The following is a 23,361-nucleotide window of genomic DNA, read 5'->3' on the forward strand; positions in this document are numbered from 1 at the left end:
ATTTCATTAACAACATAATTTTATTCGTTATTGTTAATGAATATTGCCTTAAATATATTTTCTATTCATCAATCTTACCATTTTAAGTATTTGGATGAACTAAATTAGCCCGCGCTCATATGTGGAAATTGACGCTCTTAAAATCAAATTGAGCATTCCTATTGGTGTAAAATATTGCAAAGTCCCCACTACTCGCAATTTACGAAAGTCGCATAGCGCGGGATGACATTTTACTGTTGAAATTTGTGAAATGAGCCTCGTTACGTTATCCCATCATTACTATATAGTACTTTTATTTCGACGCTATCTCATCATTTCTACACTTTTACATATCTGCGTTTTGCATCGTTTTACATAGTGCACTTTTATTTAATCATGTATTAATCATCATTTTGTATCAGCATTTTAATCACCATTAAGTATTATAAGTTCTTTCGACACTGCTAAAGACTAACAGGTCTGACTTATTTCGTTTTGTCCAGCTATTAAAGATATAGAAACTAAAATATAGATTTTGTTGTATACAATCAATTGGTACAAGTTTTCTAATATGATATAACATAAAAGAAATTTCTTATCAAGATAATTTATATGTTTCCACAATAGCTGTTAAAAATATATCATACGTCCTTTTCCCGCAACAATGATTAGAACATTTTTTCCCCGAATAATAATTAAAATATATATTTTGTAATTGACTATAATTTTTTTCCTTTTTAGCATTTTTAAACACAAATATTGTTGAGAGCAGCATATATTAATTCCAATTGTGTAAAATGCCACCGAAAGCACAAAAGGTTATATTTCGTCACCTTTAAAAATATATTTTATTAATTAATTTCTTTTAAATTTTTGCATTTTTAAGCTTATGGTTGAATATCAATATAATTGAACCATTCACATAATATAATACAAGAAACATGTTAATGTTATTTTCAGGAATCATTAGTACTATTAATAAATATTGGAATAACAAATCCAAATATAGAAAATGATCATTCCTTATTGGAGAAAGCAAAACATATTGCCAAGCGAAAAATTCAGAAAATGGTATTGTAAAATTTTAATTTAACGTTATTTACTTTCAATTATTAATATTTGATATTTTTTAGATTTTCCTAACACCAAAAGATGAAGTTGCAATAATGTTAATGGGTTCTGGTGTTACAAAAAATCGTTTGGGTACGGAACATGTAGAAGAATTTACAGATTTTCAGATTCCAAATTGGGATCTTGTAAAAAAATGTATGGGTCTAAAAGGTACAAACCATTGTTCTAATTGGATTGAAGCACTTGAGGCTGCAGTGTTATTTATGAAAGAAAACACGTATGTTTAAATATATTATGATTGTACTTGTGGAAATAGTAGAGATGGAAATATTCCAATTCATATTATAATATCAATTACAATATATTTCTTATTTTAGTTTTTTTCCTTCTACAAGGAAAATCATTTTGATGTCCGATTTTAATGAAGATCCAGATATTATTTCACAATTTCAAGCAGATGCAATTGTAGATCGCCTTTCAACAAACAAAATTATATTAATCACACTGTAAACATCTATTTTAATCTTGTTATATAAATTATTGTATATAATTTAATTTTATAATTTTATTATTTTCAGATCAGAAGCAACTATATCACCTACTCCTACACACAGTGAAACCTTTCTTAAAGATGTCAATGAAAAGGTTTTATCTATTAAACTATCTATTTTTATAATATATTACTGTGGATCATCATTTAATTTATTTTATTTACTAGATTAATGGTCACCATATAACATTTGATAATGCCATATCAGATATGAAATTTTATACACCGATACCATCAAAACCATTTCCATCTTATTATAGCTTAGAGTTACTTGATAAAAAGATACCAGTTGTTTCTTACGCTAAGGTAAGGAGAAATTGCGGAGCAAGAAATCATTTATTTGTATTATGTTATATTATGACTGTTGTAGTTTAATATTGCTATTTTTATTAGGTAAGAACAAGAAATTTTCCATCATGGAAACAAGCCAAAGGTAATCAAAAGCTCCGAACAGAAACAAAATATTTAGATAGACAGAGGGTTTCTTATACAGCAGATAACATTCAAAAAGGATACAAATATGGAGCAGATTTTATTTCAGTACCCGGTATATATTAATTTATTTTTATTACTTATTTTTATTATTTATTTTCTTATTTTTATTATAAGTATTATAATCAATATATTATCATAATACATATATTTTATTGTAAATGTAGAGGGTTTAGAGAGGAATATGAGACGTAAAGACAGTGAAAGAAGTTATCGAATTTACGGGTTTACGGACAGAAATAATGTTGATTTGGAGTATTTTTACAAAAGTTCCAGTTCTGTTATTTTACCCAATAGTGAAACAAATGTAATAATATCTTAATATTTTACTTATACCAAAAGAATTTCGAATTAAGCTACATATCTATCTTGATTTTTTAGAATGTAGTGAAACCATTTTATAGTTTAGTGCAAGCAATGCATGAAACAAATTCAGTTGCTATTGTGAGAAAAATTTATAAGAAGGGTGGCGTGCCTAGAATGGTTGCATTGTTTCCTTGTATTGATATTCCTGATGAACCATGGGTATTGTAAAATATATGTTTTTATTATATATTATCGTTTGATATATTGTTTAATATGTTGTTTATGTTTGTATACAGTGCTTGATAGAAATACAATTAGTATTTGCAGAAGATCGAAGGATCATGGAAACAAGATCCATGAAGTCCATAATTAAACAATTAAATACTCCACAAAATGATGCTATAGATAGTTTAATAGATTCTCTTATGTTAACGGATACAGAGTAAGGATACAGACTAGCATTTTGGTATATGTAATTAACCATCCTCTATATGATTACACATTTACATTACATTAAACAGAAATGATAGTGAGATTGATGGGTGTCAGTGTTTTTTACCAGGATGCATGCCAAATCCTGGTGTACAACATAGATGGGATATGTTATCGTACCGTGCTATTAATCCAGATAAACCATTACCGCCTGTGGAAAATTATTTAAAAGAAACTTTTGAAATACCGTCGATAAAAAAAAGAAGTAAATGCCATCTGCAGAAAATTGCGGAACTATTTCGATTAGAGAGTATAAATCCAAAAAAAGAGAAGTATATACATAAGCACTCTCTGCACATATATTAAAGCTTTCATTGTTTGCAGCAATAAAAATATACTAATATATTTTAAATGATATGTTTTATTTAGAAGTGAGATGAAGCAGCAAGATAATATGCAGGTCAATGAGGATATCGATATCGATATCGAAGAGTCTAATAAAACAGAGGACATAGCTGATGTTGAAACTAATTTATATAAGGAATCAGTTTTGTCTCTGGATATCTCAGATATTGATCTTGATGAACTGGTATAACGAAAAATAGAAACATATGTTACTGTGTATATATATATATATATGTACATATTTGAATGTTTATCTAATGTATTCCATTTTTATTTTAGGCTGCTAACATATAACTTCTGCAACTTGCTAAATGATTTATGATGGATTTTTATGATATTTGAAGAATGTCTGAAAGGAAATTTAAGAAAATATCTTGGAATAATTAACAGTGTGTGAAATATTACACGTATATTCTATTTTCTTAATAGGATACCTGTTTTACGAGAAATCGATAAAATCGACGTTCGCATGTAGTGTTCGTTGTTCAAACATCTGTCAAGAGCCGGATTATAGAATATTCGATTCAATGAACATCGAACATGGACTAATTATGGACATAGGTATGGAACGGTAACATGATAATGTTACCTATAGTTTCGCTATTGCGCTGTAAGGAATCAAAATTTTTTTGTGGTTATACATGGTGCTTTATTTATTAAATAAAAATGGATAAAAGATTAAGAATTATTACGCGTATAATATCCTATCGTATAAGTATAAATACTCATATTTTCATCTTAACATCTAAACTAAAGATATAAAATATCACAATATTACAATTATGCTTTTGCTCCTTCACTCAATAAGTGCAAAGTATAACGAAGTATTATAGCTATCTAATAAGAAAATATACACGAAATTTAATATCACTTTCGAGATAGTCAACAGTTTCCTAGTCATTAGTTAGTGGACTAATACAATGACCCAGAATTTTTCATTCTTTGCCATTATAGATAAACATCAATTAAACTTAAAGAAGTCCAACATACATATATTACGCAAGTCCTTTTCGACGAGTTAGGACTTCAAAATAGTTATAATTGCAGCGAGAAACCTACTTACTAATAACAAAATTTTTATCAATTACGCAAATGGCTGTTAACATATAAAATTAGAGATACAATTGTAATAACTTAATGTGGCAACATTTGAAAGACATAAAATAATTGTGTAAAAGGAATACAAAAACTTTGATTATTATGACTCTTGAGCTCCACAACAATGTAATACGATTTGTACAACATACAGTCAATGCTTAATGTTTATGTAATTTACAGATAGATATTTCTTACTGATCGTTATACAAATTCTATTAAACTAATTTCCTATGATATTTTTTTGCTCTTAAATAAATACGAATGATAATGTCGTGATAAACATAAGAATATGACATAAATTAACATCATTATCGTTATCACAAAATATGGTCTCTCTAACATTGATATGCAGAAAAGATTTTGCTCACAGTTCAAAGTATGTATATATATATATATCATTATAGTGAAATGAAAAGATCGAAATAATATATAATTATTATATATTATTTCGATCTTTTCATTTCACTATAATGATATATATATATATTATTTCGATCTTTTCATTTCACTCAGTCGTGTATATTGCTGCAATAATATTAAACAATACTTCCCTATTTTCGTGGTGTAATTTTTAAACGAAGTCCATTAGCATTGTGTAATACCAATTCACTGGTAAAACGAAGTTGATCCTCTGTATCTAAGGACTTGACTTGGAAATTTTTCAATATATGCAAAATAAGAACTTTGACGATCATCGTGGCATATTTCCATCCTATACAATTACGAGAGCCAGCACTGAAGGGTATGAAAGCATAAGAAGGATATTTTGGTCCATTGGGGAGAAATCGTTCTGGTCGATAAGTATCTGGCTCTGGAAAGTATCGAGTATCACGATGAAGAAGGAACGAATTTACGAGAACCGTCGATCCTACTGGAATTTCATGTCCCACTAGAAACGAATTACTTTATTCAAATTTTCTATCACTGAAAACATATCTTTGTGTACATTTATACTTACAAATGGTAATAGGGTGATAAATCTGTCTCGCGATGAGTGGTGCCACTGGGTAAATTCTCCAAGATTCTTTTATGCACGCTTCTAACCACGTTAATTTGCTTAGTATATCTAGAGATAATTCTTCCGTTTTTGCTATCTCATAATATTCTTCAAGAATTTTTTCCTAAAATGAGAATTTACTTATGTTTACATTTATTACACATCGGGAAAATATAGAGAAGAACAAGATATTTATACATTGTATATTTCGTTATTTAGAAATTGTCGTAAGCATTTTACATACTTTATTGAAAACCAATTATATATAACAATACATAATTCCGATATGCGCATTAAATTTATCCATCCAAGTGTCTTCATTATTTAGTATAACAAACATATACATAAGTAGAGATTATTGATCTACAACGAAATCAATAAATATGTAAAGTAATTTTCTTGCAAAGCCGCATGTGAAAAAAGTTTTGTTCTATATTTTTAACTTGTTTTTTCACGTAAAAAATGGCTCTTCTCTAATCGTATGATCGGTTGCAGGACATGTAGAAGTATGCGGTGTAAAATTACCTGGTACTGAGGATGTCTTCCTAATGCATACAGGAACCAGGATATGCTAGTCGCAGTGGTATCGTGACCCGCGAACATAAACGTATTCACCTCATCACGGATATCAACGTCGCTAAGTACTTCTCCATCTTTCGATAATTCCAACAACAAGTCCAACAGAGCTTGACGTTTATGAGACCGTTCATGGCAATTCCCATCCTTTTTGGCTTTCCACTCGGCTTTTCTTTCCGCGATTATCTAGGCATATTGGATTTAAAATTTAGATAAAGTTAAGTTAATTAACAAGTTATTTTCTACTGTGCGTTTATATTATGGATTGTAAAGGTCTTGTCGAATTTTCCGAGTAAGAGAAATTTCGTAAACGACAGCGATATAAATATCGTACAGAGATTAGTATTTTTCAAGAGTAAATTACTTTAGGGGACGCAAAATTATTGATCTTTAAAATTGTCGTCATATTGCTAGTGAAACTAATTTTTCGAAGTTCAATTTAATCCTCATATGCGCGGATCAAGCGGATAATGGCTAGGAACCAATATGGCGAAAAATTATATGTATTTACTTTGTTAATGAATCCATGAGTAATACGAAGTGCTTGATCGTACTCTTTACCCCAGCTTGTTAGCTTGAAGATCGGGTCAAAAGACATCCACACGTTTAGAAATCTTCTTTGCGAGATGGAAGCTAGTCTGGAAGAGGTATATGTATAAATAACATACTTGACATTTGCACTAATGTGCATTTAGTAGTAGAAAATACTCTTACGTGTTCACAGCCAGCACATACTCGTTTTTAAAATTTTTCTGCGCATTAATGTTACATCCCATGGAACTATCTGTAATGTTAAAAAACAAAGATGTAAAATTTTCTGAAATATTTTTATTTCTTTTTTTTTCTATTTTCCTCGGAGTAATTTACAATTTGTTTGTACAAACATTCGGAGTTAGGGCGGATATTATGTTTGAGGTCATTCGTGAGAATTAGTTGTACGATGCTGGTTGCACGGAATAAAGTCCCTAAAGTAATGTAGGGATTCAGACTAATAGTAAGAATCGAGAGCACCGCGCGTAGATTATCGAAGCTTCGTGCAGTTTTTCACAATTCATCCCTTTGATCAAGGTGATCATAGTCGTGAACGGAGATTTTTTTAAACTGATTCCCAGTGTACCAACCTGTCTGACAATAAGAATATATATATATATAGTGCAGTAAAAGCCTATTGTTTAAATTGATGAAATTATTCTACTCTGGTTAACTTCTTTAAACGCTCTCGAATCTCACCAGTTGCAACCTTCACAACACTCGTTCACGGAGGTACAGTTTTTGAATATACGTAAATTAATTTATCCTTCTGTGTCAAATCGTTATAATGGTAAAAGACAAAAAGTAACTGAAAGATAAAATAAATGCAAATTTTTATATTTATCGTATGGTATGAAATTGATACAAGGGACGAATTAAGGTTAACAAAATTCGATTATAGTCGAAGGAGGCAATGGAAACGTTTGATTCTTCGTTGTTTGAAAGATGTCCCGTGCATAAGATGCTACACGAGGAGAAGAATCGATAAATAAAAACGGAAATTTGTTACGATGTACAAAATTTTTTAAGTGACATACATATGTTATCAAGAGGAAATGGCTATGTTGCTCACGACTCGTCACTGGGGGTCAGACGAATCATTTAGTTGCTTTAGCAAGACATTCGTGAGCAAATTCACAAAATCAGAAGAAAAGCCGAACAATGACAAGTCAGTTTCGGCGTCCGATCATCTGCCTGAAGAGATTTCTCGGAAACAGCCAGCGAAACGCAATGCGTTGAATGTTGCATCGAAAATTGCAAAATCGAAAACGACTAAGGCCTACAATGACATCGTCTTGGAATCTAGTCACGTAGGTGTACTACTTCGATCACGACATCATAATCGATCGATCGTGACATCTAAAAGCATATCTACGTCGAAAAAATATGATTTATAGTGAAACTGCGCTTATATGAATTTCATTTTCCGCTAAAGAAATTTTAGTAACGCCTGATTAACCGAACTTTAGCCAAACTCTCTATTACTTGAACTATCGCGAAGCGTCAATCCACTTTTATGTTGATTTCTTTTCTGCATCAGGTAAAAGCATCAGCACTTCTATACGAGATAACGGATCGCACTAATCAGTTAGCCCAACCACGCGTTCGAACCATTGAAGAAAAGCTGTCTCAGACACGGCCGAATTCAACACAGATTCCGAAAGCATCGTCACGTATTATTGAACTTTCTAAGCCACGGATCCCTTATCGGTATCCCCCTAAACCAATTGGATACGTTACGCCTGGTGCTCTCACGGCCGTCGGTTGGTATCTGTTTCTTTAAAGCGCTTCTCGTCGAAATAATTTTTAACGAATTACAAGCTTATTGTTTCCGCCGTTTTTGTGCCACTTTCATGTTGCTCTTTAAAGACTCTGACGGCTCTCTGTTATTTCTGATAGTTTGGAACATTTTTGGCGATGAAATAATTGTACCAATTTAATAATATAACTGTTGACTTGAGTTAGACAGGTTAAATTCACTGTTCGATTCTAATCGTTCAATTGCTACTGCGAGATATGTTTATCGTTAAATAACTGGTAATTTGAATTTTTTTGCTAGCCACTCAGCGTATAATTGAATTATCGAAACCAAAAAAGAAGCGGAGATCGAAAGTGTCGAGCAAAAGAAAATCAAAATTGCATAATGAAAAGTCACGGTAATAACGAAATTGAAATTTTCTCATTTTTTCGTATAGTACTTATACATCTTTGATAAATAATAAATAAATGCGTATAAGCGCAATTATTTTCCTCCACATTTTTTGTATCTTTCTTTATATTCATAAAAATAGCTATAAGTCTTTCTTAATTACCTGACAGTAATAAAATAATGTTATATATGAATATTAACGGGTAGTATAAAGAGAAGGACAAAACTATTCTTATTCATTAAAAGAGTACGGTATTACTATGCAGGATGGTCACAGTAAGGCATTGCAAACTACTTTATCTGCTTTTAGTAGAAGCTACAAAATTCTTCTTTACTATTTTACTTACTTTACTTTTTTAAATTGGTAAATAGTATTACTTTCCTTAATAAGGAAGAGTTGAATAAAATGACATGTATATATTTACGTTTTCTAATAATCTATTTGGAAGCAAACAATGTTTGCCGTAGGTATTTACTTTTTTCTTTTCCGACGTGTAATTAAAAAGACGCGATTAATCTTGCGCTTTGAAACAATACATACAATTCTAAAAATAACGTAGTTAATTCAAATGATTGCGTGTAAGGGAGGCGTATAAGTTAACTGAATTATTCACGTTGCGTATCTGATGTAAAAATAAATCTTGTTATTACAGAAGTTACGTAAGGCGCGGTAAAAAGAAGTTGGACCATAAATACACTGCGTTGCTTCGTCATAAGAATGATCGAAAAATGAGGAGCAAGAAGAGACAATTGAAAACTTCAAACTCTGACAGGACCATTATTATGGTTGGCTTGAAATTGAAGGATGATAAGAGAACTCGTCGACATTCCTGACTACTGAGAACGAAGCGTGATGTTTTCTCACTGTCGTTCGCAGTTTCATAACACAGTCGCTGTTTCTAATTGTGCGTAATGAATTTTCCACCCGTGTGTAATATTTTAATGTCTACTTATACATGATAATAAGCGTTGTTAAATCAGCGAAATTTACAAACTAATTTATTCTAGGAATAACTCTATAAATTTTGTATAGTACGTTTTGTACGAATAATTATTCGATCACTATGAAAAAATTACCGGTGGAAAGTCATCCGTGATGGCGATCAATACTGATTGTATCATATGCACTTTGGAATGCAGATCTGTGATTACGCGACAATACGCACAATCGATTTGCGTTTCTCCTTCGCTCTATTTGAAAATATCGCGCTAGATATATATATATATATATACAGTGCTGTGAGTAATTGTAGACTCAAACACATTTTCTGCATTATTTCTTCAACGTTTCCATGAAACCACATATCATGTCTGGATATGTTAAGTAAAATTGTTTTTGTAAAGAGTAAATTGAACGCTAGAGGATATCAGGAGATGTTATATGACGAATTATTGTCTTTCTTAATCGAAATAGAAGACAGAAAGATGATATTTATATTTATATTATGATTTATATTATAATATGGAATCGTATAATATATACGATTTTGTTAATTTTTATTTTGATATTATGAAAAATCAAAAGATGAGGTTGAGCTTATAATTATTCACGGCATTGTATGTACTATGAAATGTACTCCCATAAACTTTAAAATCAATTTCCATAGTTTATAAACTAATGCGAATAAGACAGTCGCGAACTAGAGCGACGATACGCGATATCGAGTAGTCTTACCGCATATTATATCCAACGCCGCTCGTTTGGCATAAGGAACAATGTCGAATTCTGGTTTATCGACTTCCTGACTTAGGCATGAGATTAATATTTGGGCTTCCCTGATTGCCGTCTTCAAGTATACTTCCAGAAGACCACTGTGGAACGTTGGCGTTAGCAATTTCCTACGAGAATGCCATTTCTCACCTAGAACATGGTGAACGATTTATTACGTTTAATTTTTCGTTCTTTTTCTCCCGGTTATTCTTGTGAAAGGCTGAAGAAATTAATCAAAAGGGTTTAGATTAAGAGTCATGACGAGAAAATGGTTAATGGTGTACTCCCGGATAAAAAGATGGCAGGTAGCATAAATCTGGAAAATTTTATTGAATAACAAACAAAAATACAGAGATATATTTCATTAACTTAACATGTCAACTTAGCTTTTTTATAGTTTTGAGGCGGAAACAAATATTTTTTTACAAATATGGTAAGAATTTTCAGTCGGTCAAAATGATTCAAAGATTCAAAGTTTATCAAAGATTGCAGTGTTAATATTTCGTATAGCTTCCTCTATTCCTTACAACCGCTACCATTCTGATAGGTAACGATTTAAATAGTATTTCGACCTATTTTTCCCCATTTGTGGGCAATGCAGTTTTTCGAGCTATTTATATTCCGAAATTGCCGTCCATCTTCATAAAGTCTTCTTGCGAGCATATCCCAATAATTTTCTATTATATTTAGGTCAGTTGACCTTGCTGTGGCCACTGTAAAACATCGATGTTTTTCTCCGAGAATTACTTCTTTACCGACCGTGTATCGCGGACCGCGGTATTATCGTTTTAGTGTACAAAATTTTCCCCCGCGGTATGCACTGCACGTACTTGTATTTGTTCGCCAATCAGATCAATGAACTTTTCGGTATTCACTTTTCCCGGAATAAAAGCAATTTCCGTCTTCTCGTAATGCCCAGTGCCAAAACACACAACTGCCACACAACTGCACTTGCACCATCAATTTGTTGGCAACTCGCAATTTTTCCTCCCTCTGTAAATCGCGGTAATAATACTTCCACCTGTTTGGGCCATCTAAATTAAATTTCTTTACATCCGTGAAAATAACATTCCTTCACTTTTGCAGCCACTTTGAATGCTTCTCGGCATATCCCCCGGTCGTTGCTTCTTATTGCTGCGTGTGTTAACCGCGGCTCTGTCTTCATTTTCTTGCGTTTAAAATATTTACTGTCTTGTAAAAAATGACTATTTATGGTATTTACTCCAGTTTCAATCTTGTCGATCTTCCTAGCACTTTCCTCCGAAGTCGTAGCTACCCTTATTTTAATCGCTCTCCTTTCGTTGTGCGTTATTTCTCTAGAACGTCCCGTACTTTTCCGTCTGGCGTAGTTCTCTGGATCGTTCGAAAAATAACTCGCTACTTTCCTGCTCCTCTCAATAATCTTCGCAATTTCTCGAACAGAATGTTTCTCTTTGCAAAATTTTCAAATAATTTCCTTTTCCGCATCCGTCGGTCTTTCTTCACGACTCAGAGTATCCGATTATCAGAACAAGTAGATGCAATAAATCTGACCGTGTCAGTGGTTTATATACAACTGGTAATGAGAACAGCATATGTTCTTTTTTTCTGTCCGGAGAATCGTCATATGTTTTTTGTATTTAGACCAATGTAATCGCAAAAAGAAGAAAATATGTTTACACTTAAAATCTATTAGTATCAATTTGTATCATCCGTGTGACGATGCGCATACGAGAAATATCGCGTTTCTAAGCGAATGCTATCAAAATTTACAACTTTTCTCTTGTCCCGGGAGATACGGGGAACTTGGTGGAAGGTTGGCTTAGATTTCAATCCTCTGGTGATAAGATGGTGGATTACCGAAAGTAGGTCTTTCGCTCTTCTTGTTCGTTTATTCAAATCAGCTGATTTATTTACATTCCAAACACTAAGAGTAGCAGCTTCTAGTAATTTCGAAGTTTTTTTTTGATGGAATTAAAAATATACCATTTGAAATTTATGGGCATCTGTCACTATCAATGCCAAGCAGCGATATACAAGTATACATGCATATTTAATCGATTTTTTGTTAATTGATCTCAAGATAAAATTCTATTCTCGGAATCTAAATTTTTAATTCATTCTCGCGAGTTTGAAAACACGAATTTGATTAAAAAAGAACTGTTATGTCATACAACGTTTCTTCTGCCTAATCAATTCTGCGCGTTCACGCAATTTCGTTTCGGGTGCTGGTTAAAAATTCTGAGGAATATTTTGTTCGACGTATCGTAGAATATAAAAAAATATTCAAATGGCAGAACGTTATAAAGAACTACTATAGACTCGAGTTTGTTCGTCACACAAATTTTTGCTACTGGTTGTCTTCTGGCTGGTAATCTACCGAAATTTTTCAACCGAAAAAATGCTGGCATGCAGCGGTTAAAAGTGTAGCCTCCAGAAATTAGTGGCCGGCCAAGTAGATCGGGCTGATTCGATCTACCTGTACATCTTTCTTTTTTTTTTTTTTTTTCGTCGCTTTCGATCGTATCGTTTCTTCTTCGCGTGAACCTTTGGGCGTGGGTAGGTTCGACATGTACGAGCTTTTTTTCATTCTTGCAAAGATATAACAACGTGCTATGGTACTCGACATCTAGTCGACATCTAGCGGAATACCGTTTTTCGACAGTTGAATCGCTAATTTTTGCGATCGAGTCTAAGTTGAAAATATTTGTTGACGTTAGCAAATTTGTCGATTGGAGGAGGAACGATCAGAGGAGCGAAGCAGGATTAAATGGACGCGAAATAGAAACTTACGGATCGCATTAATGGTTTCTTGTAGTACTCACCAGTGCTTGTTACCAAACCGGAACCAAGCCAAGGTCGTAAGTATCCATACTCCAAGCTTTTATCGATGTGAACACTACTGCTTAGCAGTGGCTGTATCGCTTCTGCTTTGTAGAGGAAGATGAACGGTCGCATGCCTACCCAAACCAAATACATATCTCCTAACTCTCTTCCCCATTTCAGCATCTTTTTGAAGGCTTCTGTAACATATAAACGACCTCTCTTTAATTCTAAACACGACGAACAAAAATCTTTAATAAGAGTAATATCTTTTTGATTTTCCTGGGGAAATTTTTTATCGGAGGCAGTTGGTTGCGACCTTTTGTTATCGACGAACTGATATCGAATTTCGCTCGGTAATTTGTACATGTAATGCACAAAGATAAATTATCGGTTGAAAGTTTGATCAATGTGATTGGTATACAATTGAGAAAATAAACAGGTAAGATATACGTTTTATGTATGATATCGGACGGCCTCGTATTGCTTCTTCGACTCGCCAAATAACGAAGGAATGTCGAATAGACACATCCTCCGGGGAGGAGGATAGATTCTCGCGTAAAATTTTTTTTTTTTCGCCAACTAATAGTTGTATAGGATTAGACGGATTTCCGACATGAAGATATAATGTTGAGGTACAAGTGTAATTTTTTTTATTTCAACTACAGTTACGCTGCATAATATAATAATGCTACGCACTGACTGTTCCCTATGTTTTTAGCGAAATTCATTCAGCGATGTTTCACTCACAGCCAGAGAGTGGGGAAAATACCGAAGAAGACTCGATAAACAGACTTTTGCACACATCGGATTCTCTAATATCGAGTTTCAGAAAAGTTGCGAGTTACATGCAAGTTTTTGATCTTTGTCCCGAATCCTCAGGCGGCGGATTTCGCTCACATAATCGTACGACTATTCGACCTTGTTTTCGAGTTATAGCGAGTTTTTCCTTTATCAAACTAAATCTGCATACCTTCGCATTTAATAATCTGGCATTTATCTATTTATGCGTGAGATACTAAGACGAAGAATTAGAATACAAGGTTCAATGTTAGATATTGCGTTCTGCTTGTAAATAAGGTAAATCACATTAGCTCAATTGCTTCCTTCTATCTCCTCCTCCCGCCCTGTGTAGGATTATTTCAACGTAAAACTCGCTGTAACTCGAAAACAAAGTCAAATGGCGAGGTCTGTATGGCTGACGCGTATTATGCGAGAGAAACTTTAGGGACTTTGAAGCACCGATCGGAGAACTGCACCGAGATGTGGGAACGAAGGGCCTGCGATATAGAAGAATTATTTAAGAAGCGGGGAAAGAAGAAGGAGACAGTTCGTACAACAGAGTAACGGAACAAAGAAGAGACTGACGAAGGTCTCGAAGGAAATATTCTTGTCTGAAACGAGGTGGAAGTCGAAAGTGTGGCAGTTTTGTAAGATCGTCGATGTTTCCATGTGATTTGCAGCGGTCGTTGACCGCAGACATCGTTCGTACAGAAACAGACTTTTTGCAGTAATCATCGTGGCCAATCAAGTTATTGTCGTATCTCTAAGCTCGTTTCAGCCTCGTGGCGCGAATTACCTACTTGTTAAGAAGACGATGCACAGCGTTTGAGAACGATTGTTCGATCCGGAAAAAGTTATATTATTTCATTCTTCCTCCAAGTTTCTATATCCTTAACGATCCATAACTACCTATAGAAATCGTTTAAATAAGAACTATCTTGTGTATGTACAGGGTGTCATAAAAGAAGCGCTATCATTTTACTCGGAAATAATTTTTAGTTAAAATAAGATAAATATGCATGTATATTTTTGTTAGTCGAGTCGTTCCAATGTATGTGTGAGATAGGACATTGGTCAAACGATTTTCACTGCTTTACAGATTTTAGAGAAACGACAAACATATACAACGATGGAAAACAGTAAAATATCACGAAACGTACCTAGACAAGGGGTCTAACACGGGGACACCACGTATAAGAGAAGATAGAATAAATGAAAATAACGAGAAGATAGGCGTATTAGCTCGCAGGAAGACAATCCTATCTAAATCCTGAAAACGAACTATATCAATCTCTACAAAGTTATCAGAAAACCTATCTGGACGCACGGCATCGAATTACGAGGAACAGCGGCTGACAGCCGCATTAAAAAAAATAGTAACGATGACCCGAGGAAAATCCTAGATACGAAGACGGTCAGAGAAGAAACGGAATGCTTTGCAAACAAGCAGCTACTTGCTACAAATAGCTAGCAACATGTACAACGAAGAAAAAGTCTGCATAGGTCAAGAGAGCGAGAGAGTCAGTGAATTTGATGACCTTCTGTCACAGTTTGGGAAAAATTTCTTTGAAGATTACAATAGTATCGGGCGTCGTATGAGATGTAGCCCCATCTTGCTGAAATCGTATGTTTTCCAAGTATCTGATCGACCCAATTCAGGCGGGGAGGAACATATCGGGTTGCCGATGCGTTCCAACTTCTTAAAAACAACGTCTGATGCAATACGGGAGAATCGTTCGCACAACTCTCGCTCGACTACATCGAGGACCAACTCGGCACAATCGAGTTTCTTCGAAGCGTAAGGCAGATTCAGAAAAAACCGTGAGATATAAATAGATTTGTAGAAGAAATGCGTGTTTGTTCGTTGAAGTTCTATCACAGACTGACGATAGAAAAAACGATGGTTGAAGTTAGGCCAGTTGCTAGGCAAGGGCTGTGGACACTCGAATTTCCTGACTTGGCATTCTCTTGAGATGGATGAAGCGGAGAGAACGATTAATCGACGAGTGCATATTTCGAAGAAAGAGAAAGTCAAACCTAACCTTAACCTAACCCTAACCTAACCCTATGTCGCGGTCATATCAGGTAGCAACAGGTCCTGATGCGACCGCTCGTGACGTTCGAGTGCCCGGTTAACGGTTCGCAGGCAATCAAATAATAAAGCGTGTCAAGTTTGAGAAAAGAAGGTAAGCTGATTCCAAAAGAAGTCCGCGTCGTTAGGTTTTCCTTCGTTAGAAACAGTCTGGTTGATTGCTTAAACTATTCCTAAAGATTCGATGGCTTTACCGAATTAAACATTTGTTGCAGCGGCACAATACGATCGTCGCTATACGGTATTCCCTGCAGATTCGATATTTCTGAAAATGTTGCAGAGAGAAGGAAACAGATAGATCCAAACCAGAAAGACTGGTGTTGCGATTCTAGCAAAAGAGAAGTAGCTGTACGCTGACATTGACCGGACGTTGACCGACAAAAATGCAACGCGAGGTCATCGAGTAGTAATGATTCGTAACAAAAAGAAGAAGCATACTCTCGTAGACCTTGGCGCGAAGGAGACGCTTACGCTTTCCTTCGGATCATGGTGAATTCGAGTCATCGCCACCGTTTGTTTTCTCTGGTACGCTAGCGGTGTCATCGTGTTCATTGGGAAACGTGCTTGCTAGTCTCTACGAAATTTTATCGAAATTATGTCACACTAGGATAATGTTTCTTCGTGATTAATTCGGTATCGGTATAATACCAACTATAATTATGTGACAGATACACGTACATGTTGATTACACAACGAACTATTTATATTTATACATCATATACGGTTTATATCTGAACGAGAGTGTTGCTTGTTAAACGATTTCTTAAAATCATCGTTATTGCGAAGAACTTTTTCCTTTTTCGCGCCACGTGTAATTGCATACAAGAATCATAACGTTATTCAGGCCGCGAACGACCTCGACCCGCTTTTTTCTTCGTCTGGTTATGCGCGACAGGCTAACCATTTATCTTTAGCGTTCAGCGGGCCGAGGTGGATAAATCCTCCTTTCTTTTTTCCTCTTTCTTCCTCGTGACTTTCTGTTTATTTCGCCAGTGAACGGATGAACGTCTCGTTCACGAGCGCCTTTCCCCAACCGAATTAAAAGTCGTTTTCCAAACATCGAACTTTATCATTCACGGATGACCACTTTCGGTACGCGTTGAAAATGAATTATCAGACCGATGCATACGAAAAACCGTTTCTTCCAAGTTCCAACTTTGCATGCCAGTACCACCCATTCAGTTTTCGCTAATTATTTTCATGATTTTCGAATATGTTACGACTGTAGTAGGCATGCGAATATGAACAACTTCTCCCTGTGCACGTAATCGCCGCTCGGCCATAGTTTCTGAAATATCCGCAGAAAATTCTGCCTATACTTGTCCGCCAAATTACAAAATCTTGAATTTTTTCAACGTCAAAGAGATACCAGAACATTATTGATTACTGGCGCCTACGTTTGGACGGTTTGAAAGATACTGATGCAGCGTTCTTCTTGGACCAATACCATTCGATAGATCGTGAAAGTTCATAATTGAGTGTAAAATAAATTATTAGATAATTCTGGAGATAATGAAACCAGTTTACGAGTAGGTATAGCCATTACGTTATTACACCATGTTTGTTGCAATGCTCGTTTATTTAAAGGAAAAAAGATTCACCCATCCGTAACTTTGGAATAAAAGGGTTGATAATGATAAACTATTTTTTAATCTCATGTAGATATGTAACTTTTGTAAAATTCCATTCTATATCTTCGATTTAGTCATTTTCTTTTTTTTTTTTTTTATGGGAGGAGGGGCAAAGGTGAAGCGCAAAGATCGCTTTTATATAATATTTTTAGATTATATTTTAACAAATTTAGGTTAAACTCGCTTTTGGGGTAGCAAATCTGTTTTTCGCAATCCGATCCGATATCGATCGACCAGTAGAATCGCAGTGTAGGTTTTAAACGTCGAAATTTATTCGTTCAGAAATATATGACTCGTTAAATTTTGGTACTTTTAGCCCACTCTATCGTGTAGAACTTACCCTATCTTATGCATTGGAGATAGACCGTTAGTGACACAAGATAGCGTTAGTCCCTGTTTACATTACGAACATTATCGTCGTAGTATTGGCCGGGCTATTAATTCTCCGGTCTCCGGAAGACCGAACACGTTGTCCGAAAATTCGGTAAATATCAAGTCGATTCATATATCGGTCGCGATTTTTAAATCGGTGTACTAACGGACTCCAGACTGTTACGTTTAAGACTATTTGCCATAGTGATTCATATACTGATTACGACCGCTAAACCAACCAATGGATTTCTAAGCTGAGAATTGTTATACAGAATGCTATAAACGTGGAAGCTACTCGAGGAGCGCACTGTAAGTACAAGAGCAACGACTTTGTTTCGAGTTATTATCGGTGGAATTTTTGAAAAATTGCAAAATTCTTCAACACGCCGGCTGCAAGTTTGGATACAGTGCCGAGGATACCCGTTTCGAGCACTTCGTACGAAGATAAACTGTTGCGGACAATTGAAACAGAAGAATGGCTATAACTTTGAAAGAAAGTCGGATGGGGACACGTGTCCACGCGAAACTTTTTCATTGCTTCCGTGCCTCGTGTCCATTCCTCGAGTAGGTCCCACATGTTATGACACACGCTGTATTTCGTCCTTATTCACCAAATACTATCTTCCGATTAAAAAAGGAGTGGCGCCCCGGAATGAAGTTTAACCGCTCTTTAAACTCTTGCAACGCGTAATTCTTGAACCGATGGATTCCGATACTTTGAACCGTTATATTTCGTCTATATTTATCGATTGCTATCGATATCGGACGATGCTAAAAAAGGTTTTCAAAAGAAGTGGCGTCACAGAACAAAGTTGACGATATTATAAAATAATTTATATTTATTCGATGCACCAAAAAGATCCGTATGGTTAACATTCTCGCTACACTATTTTACCGTATATTAATAATTATATATATATATATATATACACATACTATACTATATATATATATACACAATACTAAGCAATGTACGTGACTATCTACGAAATCCTTCACTTTGTTACTATAAGTCATACGTATTTACAATGAGATAATTCCCGATATCGCATTCATATATTTAGATGCTCTCTTTTAATCTCTCTTATGGAAATAAGTGTATTATCCGAAGATAAGGTTCGGTAAGTTCGCGGTCGATGACAATTCCTTTCGGCATCGTGTTACACGCAACTACGTAATCGAATCTGCCGCATATTTACCAGGGGTATCAAGCGTACCACTATACTCTGTACCAGTAGCGCAGCAGCATCGCGCAATTTAGCTTTCACCGGTGTAAATTACACGTTTACCTGTTGTTACGCGACACCGAAATACCAACCGCGAGTGTCTTTGCTCTCGATATCGGTGCATCTGCCTGCATGGTCAATGGCGCGAATTTCTTTGATGTCGAGGTTATCGCAATCTTGTACAAACTTGGAAATAACAGTAAGTAAATACGCGAGCACGCAGAATTACGTACGTGGTCGAATCTGACGGATATCTCCGATATCTCGTATTTTTGAGGAATATTTACCAATGTGATATATTCGCCGTATAATATTTATCAACGTGACGATCTACTTGTTGTAAAAACGCTCGAATTATGGAATTTCCTAAGCTTCGTATTTCCAACAAATACGCAACGAGTAACGAAAATGTGTTACGACAAATACGACGCTGTGTATCACAACGCATTAATCATGCACACGAGTGTACATATATAATAATATGTACACACGGGAATACTGCAACGGTTACGCTTGCGTAAAATAGCACTCGTGGCCCGTGGCTACCTGTTGAATTGTTTTATGCAAATTTACGTTTTCGAGAATATTACAGTATTATTGGATGCGCTATACTTTATACACTTCTTATTACGTTTGCGCATTTTTGCGCGTTTTCCTGTAAAACAGGTTATCGCAATTGTATCACACTGCCTAGAACGTTAACTCACATAACGCTTAACTCAATTGCCTCACAATCTTTTCACAAACTATCTGCGACAGAATAATTTATTGCTTTAGCAGGGCAAATGAAAAATTTCAGAATAGATTATATTGGACGGTGGTCAATTGTGAAAACGAATTTTTTCGGGATAATCTATATCACGAGTGCCATTCGTGTCTGTCACATTTTAACCATAATCTACAATTTACGCCACGTGTATCACTTGACTTTATATAGCAACGAATTAAGAAACGACACGTATCAAATCGTCACAGAAAAGATCGCGTAATTCAGCATTTTCATATTTTATACCTAAACACGGTTTTCTTAAATTTATAAAAGTGTCAGGTGTATAAGTTGTAAGCGCGGAGACGACGAAACGAGGGCTAGATTTCTCGTCGAAAAAACATTCTTCTGGCCATTTTACGCAAGACATTAACATTTTGACTAACAATAAAATAAACGATTTTGTGTAATTAATCTTGTATAGGAATATTCCCAGTTTGATTAGGTTAGGCTAAGAATCGAATCATATATAGATAATATACGAAATAACGTATTGTAAAAATTCCAAGAAATTTTACGGTAAGAAAGTCTATTATACCTTATGCTACGAATAGCCTAAGTGGACGGTGTCTCAGAAAACATATCGCTTACCTTCCGGACTGCAACATAATTGATACGCGTTCCCAATGATGGGCAAAGCAGGCGGGTACGGCACTTTTCTTAGAGCATACAGAAATTTCCCTCGTCGGACCACCAATAGCAGAACGATTAACATCAAGCACATGGACAAAATTAACGTCAGCCACGAGCCTCCTATGGCGATCATCGAGAATGACATTCCAAACGAGTACGACGATTCTGCTAAGGAGGTTTCTCAATGGCAAAGATAGATACTGGCGTGCTGGTGTAGAAATGCGGAAAATCGTTGTGCGAAGGATGATGAATCTTGAGAGAGGGAGAAAAGACAAAAAGAAGAGGGGCAGAGAAGGCGAGAGTGAGGGTCGAGCTACCCCCTAGGATCCACTTTGACGAACTAAGCGGCAGTCGTCGAGGATATCACAATACGGCGAAAGAATGGCGAAGAAAAGGAAGAAACGGAGGAAGAGAGACTGCCCCGGTCGCGTGCAACGCGTGTCATGGAATGACTCCCTGTCGGTTATGCGTGGTCGTACGAAAGAGTCGCCCTTATATACTACTGAATGCTCTGTGTACTACTACTACTACATCAGCGGCCAGTGGCTAACTCCTCCACCAATAGAAACAAACACGTGAGACGTGCATGCACATGTATATGTGAGGCGTCGACTGACTCTACGTACAAAGGTAGAGCCCCCATTTCTTTGTATGTGTCGCACTGAAAATGTATAAAATTTACATTTGCACGGAATATCGGTTCATACGCCGCATGAATTTTTCTCATAGTACACACGTATCATACTGCAGCCTCTTCGATCATGCGATTCATATTTATGCGCAACGATTTGCAGGGACAATACGAACGGTCAGTTATCCTAGTGAAAATCGAGTTTCGTGAATACTTGTACGTTCTCTACATCATCCACATTGTCCATGTTTGTTACGTCTACGCGTATAAATAATACATGCGAATAGTAACAATGTGAAAGATACACGAGAGATTACGAACGATTCGAACGCTATCGGTTCAAGCCACGTTTACATTCAAGGATTTCTCAGCGAAATAACTTGTCACATACGGTGATCTACTTTTTAATCGTTTTGTTCGAGAAGTATCGCTAATGCCTGGTCCAACAAACGATGAACGAAGATCTTTATAAAATATGCTTTGTAAATCGTGTCACTATCTGGTATTTCTTTCGCCCTAATCACTCGAGTAACCTAATTTTATATGTTGCGGCATTAAAAACGTTTACTATATGTTTACTTACTGGAATAAAATACGAGAAAATTTGGTCTTGAAGCTCGAGTTCTCGGCTTAATTTCAGGTTAAATCTTTTCTTTGAAAAGCCGAGGAATCGAAATACCAAAATTTAAGGATCGCCGCGAAGTTAGAAAAATGTAAAAAGGAAAGGAAAGTTGGTTTGGAAAAATGTTCCCAGCGGTTCCGGATCAAGCAGGAGGATGTAGCAAAATTTGTAATTCGTGCAAAGTTTTATCAGCAAATCGCGCTCGAAATAGGCCTATTGATTCTCTTGATAATTATTAATTAAACGAATATAATTCGACGAAACATTTACTTTTGCGATCTGGATGAACGTAACGAAGGATGAACGTATCCATGTTGTTCAGTTTTAAGAATTACGTTGACTGTACCTCCTGTACGTTGTTCCTAATATCGTAAATATACATAATGTAATACACGAAAGAAAGCTATTGTTTTCACCAGAAGAAAGTTATTATTTCGCTTGGCGCATAACTACGAAATGATTTTAAGAATTTTGGATAAAGTACATAGGTGTGTAGTGTATCTCTAATAATCCTTCCATGAGCACGGCTAAACACAATCAAACTTTCAATCTTCACTAAACGAGTCGCCACTTTCACTGCTAATGTTCGTTTCATCGTAGTCGTTACCTTTGATGGGCACAAAATTTTCGTGGAGAATTCCAAACTAAACGAAACTAAATGAGCACAATGTTTGCCTCAACAATGTTTGCTGACAACGTTCTTTCTTTAAGAAGATATTTTAATCGGTGCCAATGTTGCACTTTCGATTTCGACTCCCTTTGCATCTCTTTCGAAATCATCTACTTGTACAGGCAATGATCCATTCACTGACAATAGCGAGTCTGATTTGATTAAGCACATGCCAAATTACGAACACTGTTAGGCGCGAACCGAAAGAATCCGACGATCGAGCAAAGGCTAAGTTCGGATAAACAACGAAGACGAAGTGATGCACACGAGATGTACAAAAATGTGATTGAAAAAAGAACGAAAAAGACGCGAACGAGATGCAGGATGCTTCGAGTAAACGAATTTCGAACGAATGCTGAGAGCTATCATCGAGAACGCGAGTAAGACCGGTTGATACTCGTTAGGAGTTACTATCGGAATGATCGCCAGGCTATAAGGATCGATGATGATTGATTATATAATTTGATAGTCGATGTATTTCGCACGAACGTACCTGTAGATAATTCGCGCGCGTTCCAACTTTTTATTCCTAAAATTCTCGACAGGCTTCTTCCTCGGTAATGAGTGGACCGCGATTTCTTATACTATACAAATTTCTATACAAATTTATGTTTCTATAAGCGCAACTAACGCAGAATGTACATAGAGATCTTATCTCATCTTATATATACATATTTTATGCACTTTCGCATATCATACGCGTTCGGTAGACTTTTAAATTTTACGCACACGAATGCATAAACATTTACGATACAAATTAGGTAAATAAATACAAATTAGGTTTTTATCGCATTGTATAAATGTGAAACTATTACCTATTTAACATAGATGAATGT

General features: G+C 35.4%; 3 protein-coding genes across 10 annotated transcripts; 2 read left to right on the forward strand and 1 right to left on the reverse strand.

Annotated features, from left to right (window-relative positions):
* The first annotated feature begins 204 nt into the window (after positions 1 to 204).
* LOC122577025 (X-ray repair cross-complementing protein 5-like) lies at positions 205 to 4,694 on the forward strand. 3 transcript variants are annotated; one of them, XR_006320009.1, is made up of 15 exons: positions 205 to 457; positions 721 to 797; positions 940 to 1,050; positions 1,113 to 1,327; positions 1,428 to 1,556; positions 1,629 to 1,695; positions 1,769 to 1,906; positions 1,994 to 2,147; positions 2,260 to 2,399; positions 2,474 to 2,617; positions 2,695 to 2,840; positions 2,920 to 3,162; positions 3,260 to 3,419; positions 3,515 to 3,796; positions 4,190 to 4,694. XR_006320009.1 is itself a non-coding variant. In XM_043748068.1 (14 exons), exons 2-14 carry the CDS (start codon positions 777 to 779, stop codon positions 3,527 to 3,529), a joined length of 1,683 nt encoding a protein of 560 aa, XP_043604003.1. In that variant the 5' UTR covers positions 205 to 457; positions 721 to 776; the 3' UTR covers positions 3,530 to 3,917. The 3 variants fall into 3 exon arrangements, 2 of the variants coding, with proteins under 2 accessions (XP_043604003.1, XP_043604004.1); XM_043748068.1 differs by lacking the exon at positions 4,190 to 4,694 and having other exon boundaries at positions 3,515 to 3,917; XM_043748069.1 differs by lacking the exon at positions 4,190 to 4,694 and having other exon boundaries at positions 235 to 286; positions 3,515 to 3,917.
* On the reverse strand, positions 4,621 to 23,361 carry LOC122577027 (cytochrome P450 4c3-like). 5 transcript variants are annotated; one of them, XR_006320010.1, is made up of 9 exons: positions 20,561 to 22,106; positions 13,102 to 13,299; positions 10,262 to 10,447; positions 6,621 to 6,690; positions 6,418 to 6,544; positions 5,856 to 6,092; positions 5,292 to 5,454; positions 4,819 to 5,222; positions 4,621 to 4,727 (listed from the first exon to the last, which is right to left on the reverse strand). XR_006320010.1 is itself a non-coding variant. In XM_043748077.1 (8 exons), exons 2-8 carry the CDS (start codon positions 13,283 to 13,285, stop codon positions 4,885 to 4,887), a joined length of 1,305 nt encoding a protein of 434 aa, XP_043604012.1. In that variant the 5' UTR covers positions 13,286 to 13,299; positions 23,341 to 23,361; the 3' UTR covers positions 4,741 to 4,884. The 5 variants fall into 5 exon arrangements, 4 of the variants coding, with proteins under 4 accessions (XP_043604012.1, XP_043604011.1, XP_043604010.1 ...); XM_043748077.1 differs by lacking the exons at positions 4,621 to 4,727; positions 20,561 to 22,106 and adding an exon at positions 23,341 to 23,361 and having other exon boundaries at positions 4,741 to 5,222; XM_043748076.1 differs by lacking the exons at positions 4,621 to 4,727; positions 20,561 to 22,106 and adding an exon at positions 22,463 to 23,010 and having other exon boundaries at positions 4,741 to 5,222.
* LOC122577032 lies at positions 6,792 to 9,622 on the forward strand. Of its 2 annotated transcripts, none has more exons than XR_006320012.1 (5): positions 6,792 to 7,747; positions 7,978 to 8,200; positions 8,497 to 8,593; positions 9,240 to 9,491; positions 9,595 to 9,622. XR_006320012.1 is itself a non-coding variant. In XM_043748082.1 (5 exons), the coding sequence occupies exons 2-5, from the start codon at positions 7,493 to 7,495 to the stop codon at positions 9,418 to 9,420; spliced, it is 756 nt and encodes a 251-aa protein (XP_043604017.1). In that variant the 5' UTR covers positions 6,792 to 7,169; positions 7,339 to 7,492; the 3' UTR covers positions 9,421 to 9,622. The 2 variants fall into 2 exon arrangements, 1 of the variants encoding a protein (XP_043604017.1); XM_043748082.1 differs by having other exon boundaries at positions 6,792 to 7,169; positions 7,339 to 7,747; positions 9,240 to 9,622.

This window comes from Bombus pyrosoma, linkage group LG17 (assembly GCF_014825855.1).
Source record: "Bombus pyrosoma isolate SC7728 linkage group LG17, ASM1482585v1, whole genome shotgun sequence".
NCBI classification, from domain to species: Eukaryota; Metazoa; Arthropoda; class Insecta; order Hymenoptera; family Apidae; genus Bombus; species Bombus pyrosoma.

Bases quoted from the DNA above. Each gene is read 5' to 3' on its own strand.
- LOC122577025 (XM_043748068.1), top strand. From the start codon at position 777: ATGCCACCGAAAGCACAAAAG. The intron at 1,051-1,112 runs GTATTGTAAAAT...GATATTTTTTAG, and splicing joins AGCGAAAAATTCAGAAAATG to ATTTTCCTAACACCAAAAGA. The intron at 3,163-3,259 runs GTATATACATAA...TGTTTTATTTAG, and splicing joins ATAAATCCAAAAAAAGAGAA to AAGTGAGATGAAGCAGCAAG.
- LOC122577032 (XM_043748082.1), top strand. From the start codon at position 7,493: ATGGCTATGTTGCTCACGACTCGTCACTGGGGGTCAGACGAATCATTT. The intron at 7,748-7,977 runs GTAGGTGTACTA...TTTCTGCATCAG, and splicing joins TCGTCTTGGAATCTAGTCAC to GTAAAAGCATCAGCACTTCT. The intron at 8,201-8,496 runs GTTGGTATCTGT...TTTTTTTGCTAG, and splicing joins TGGTGCTCTCACGGCCGTCG to CCACTCAGCGTATAATTGAA.
- LOC122577027 (XM_043748074.1), bottom strand. From the start codon at position 20,747: ATGTCATTCTCGATGATCGCCATAGGAGGCTCGTGGCTGACGTTAATT. The intron at 13,300-20,560 runs GTAAGCGATATG...TATATGTTACAG, and splicing joins ATTATGTTGCAGTCCGGAAG to AAGCCTTCAAAAAGATGCTG. The intron at 10,448-13,101 runs GTGAGTACTACA...ACCATGTTCTAG, and splicing joins CGGTTTGGTAACAAGCACTG to GTGAGAAATGGCATTCTCGT.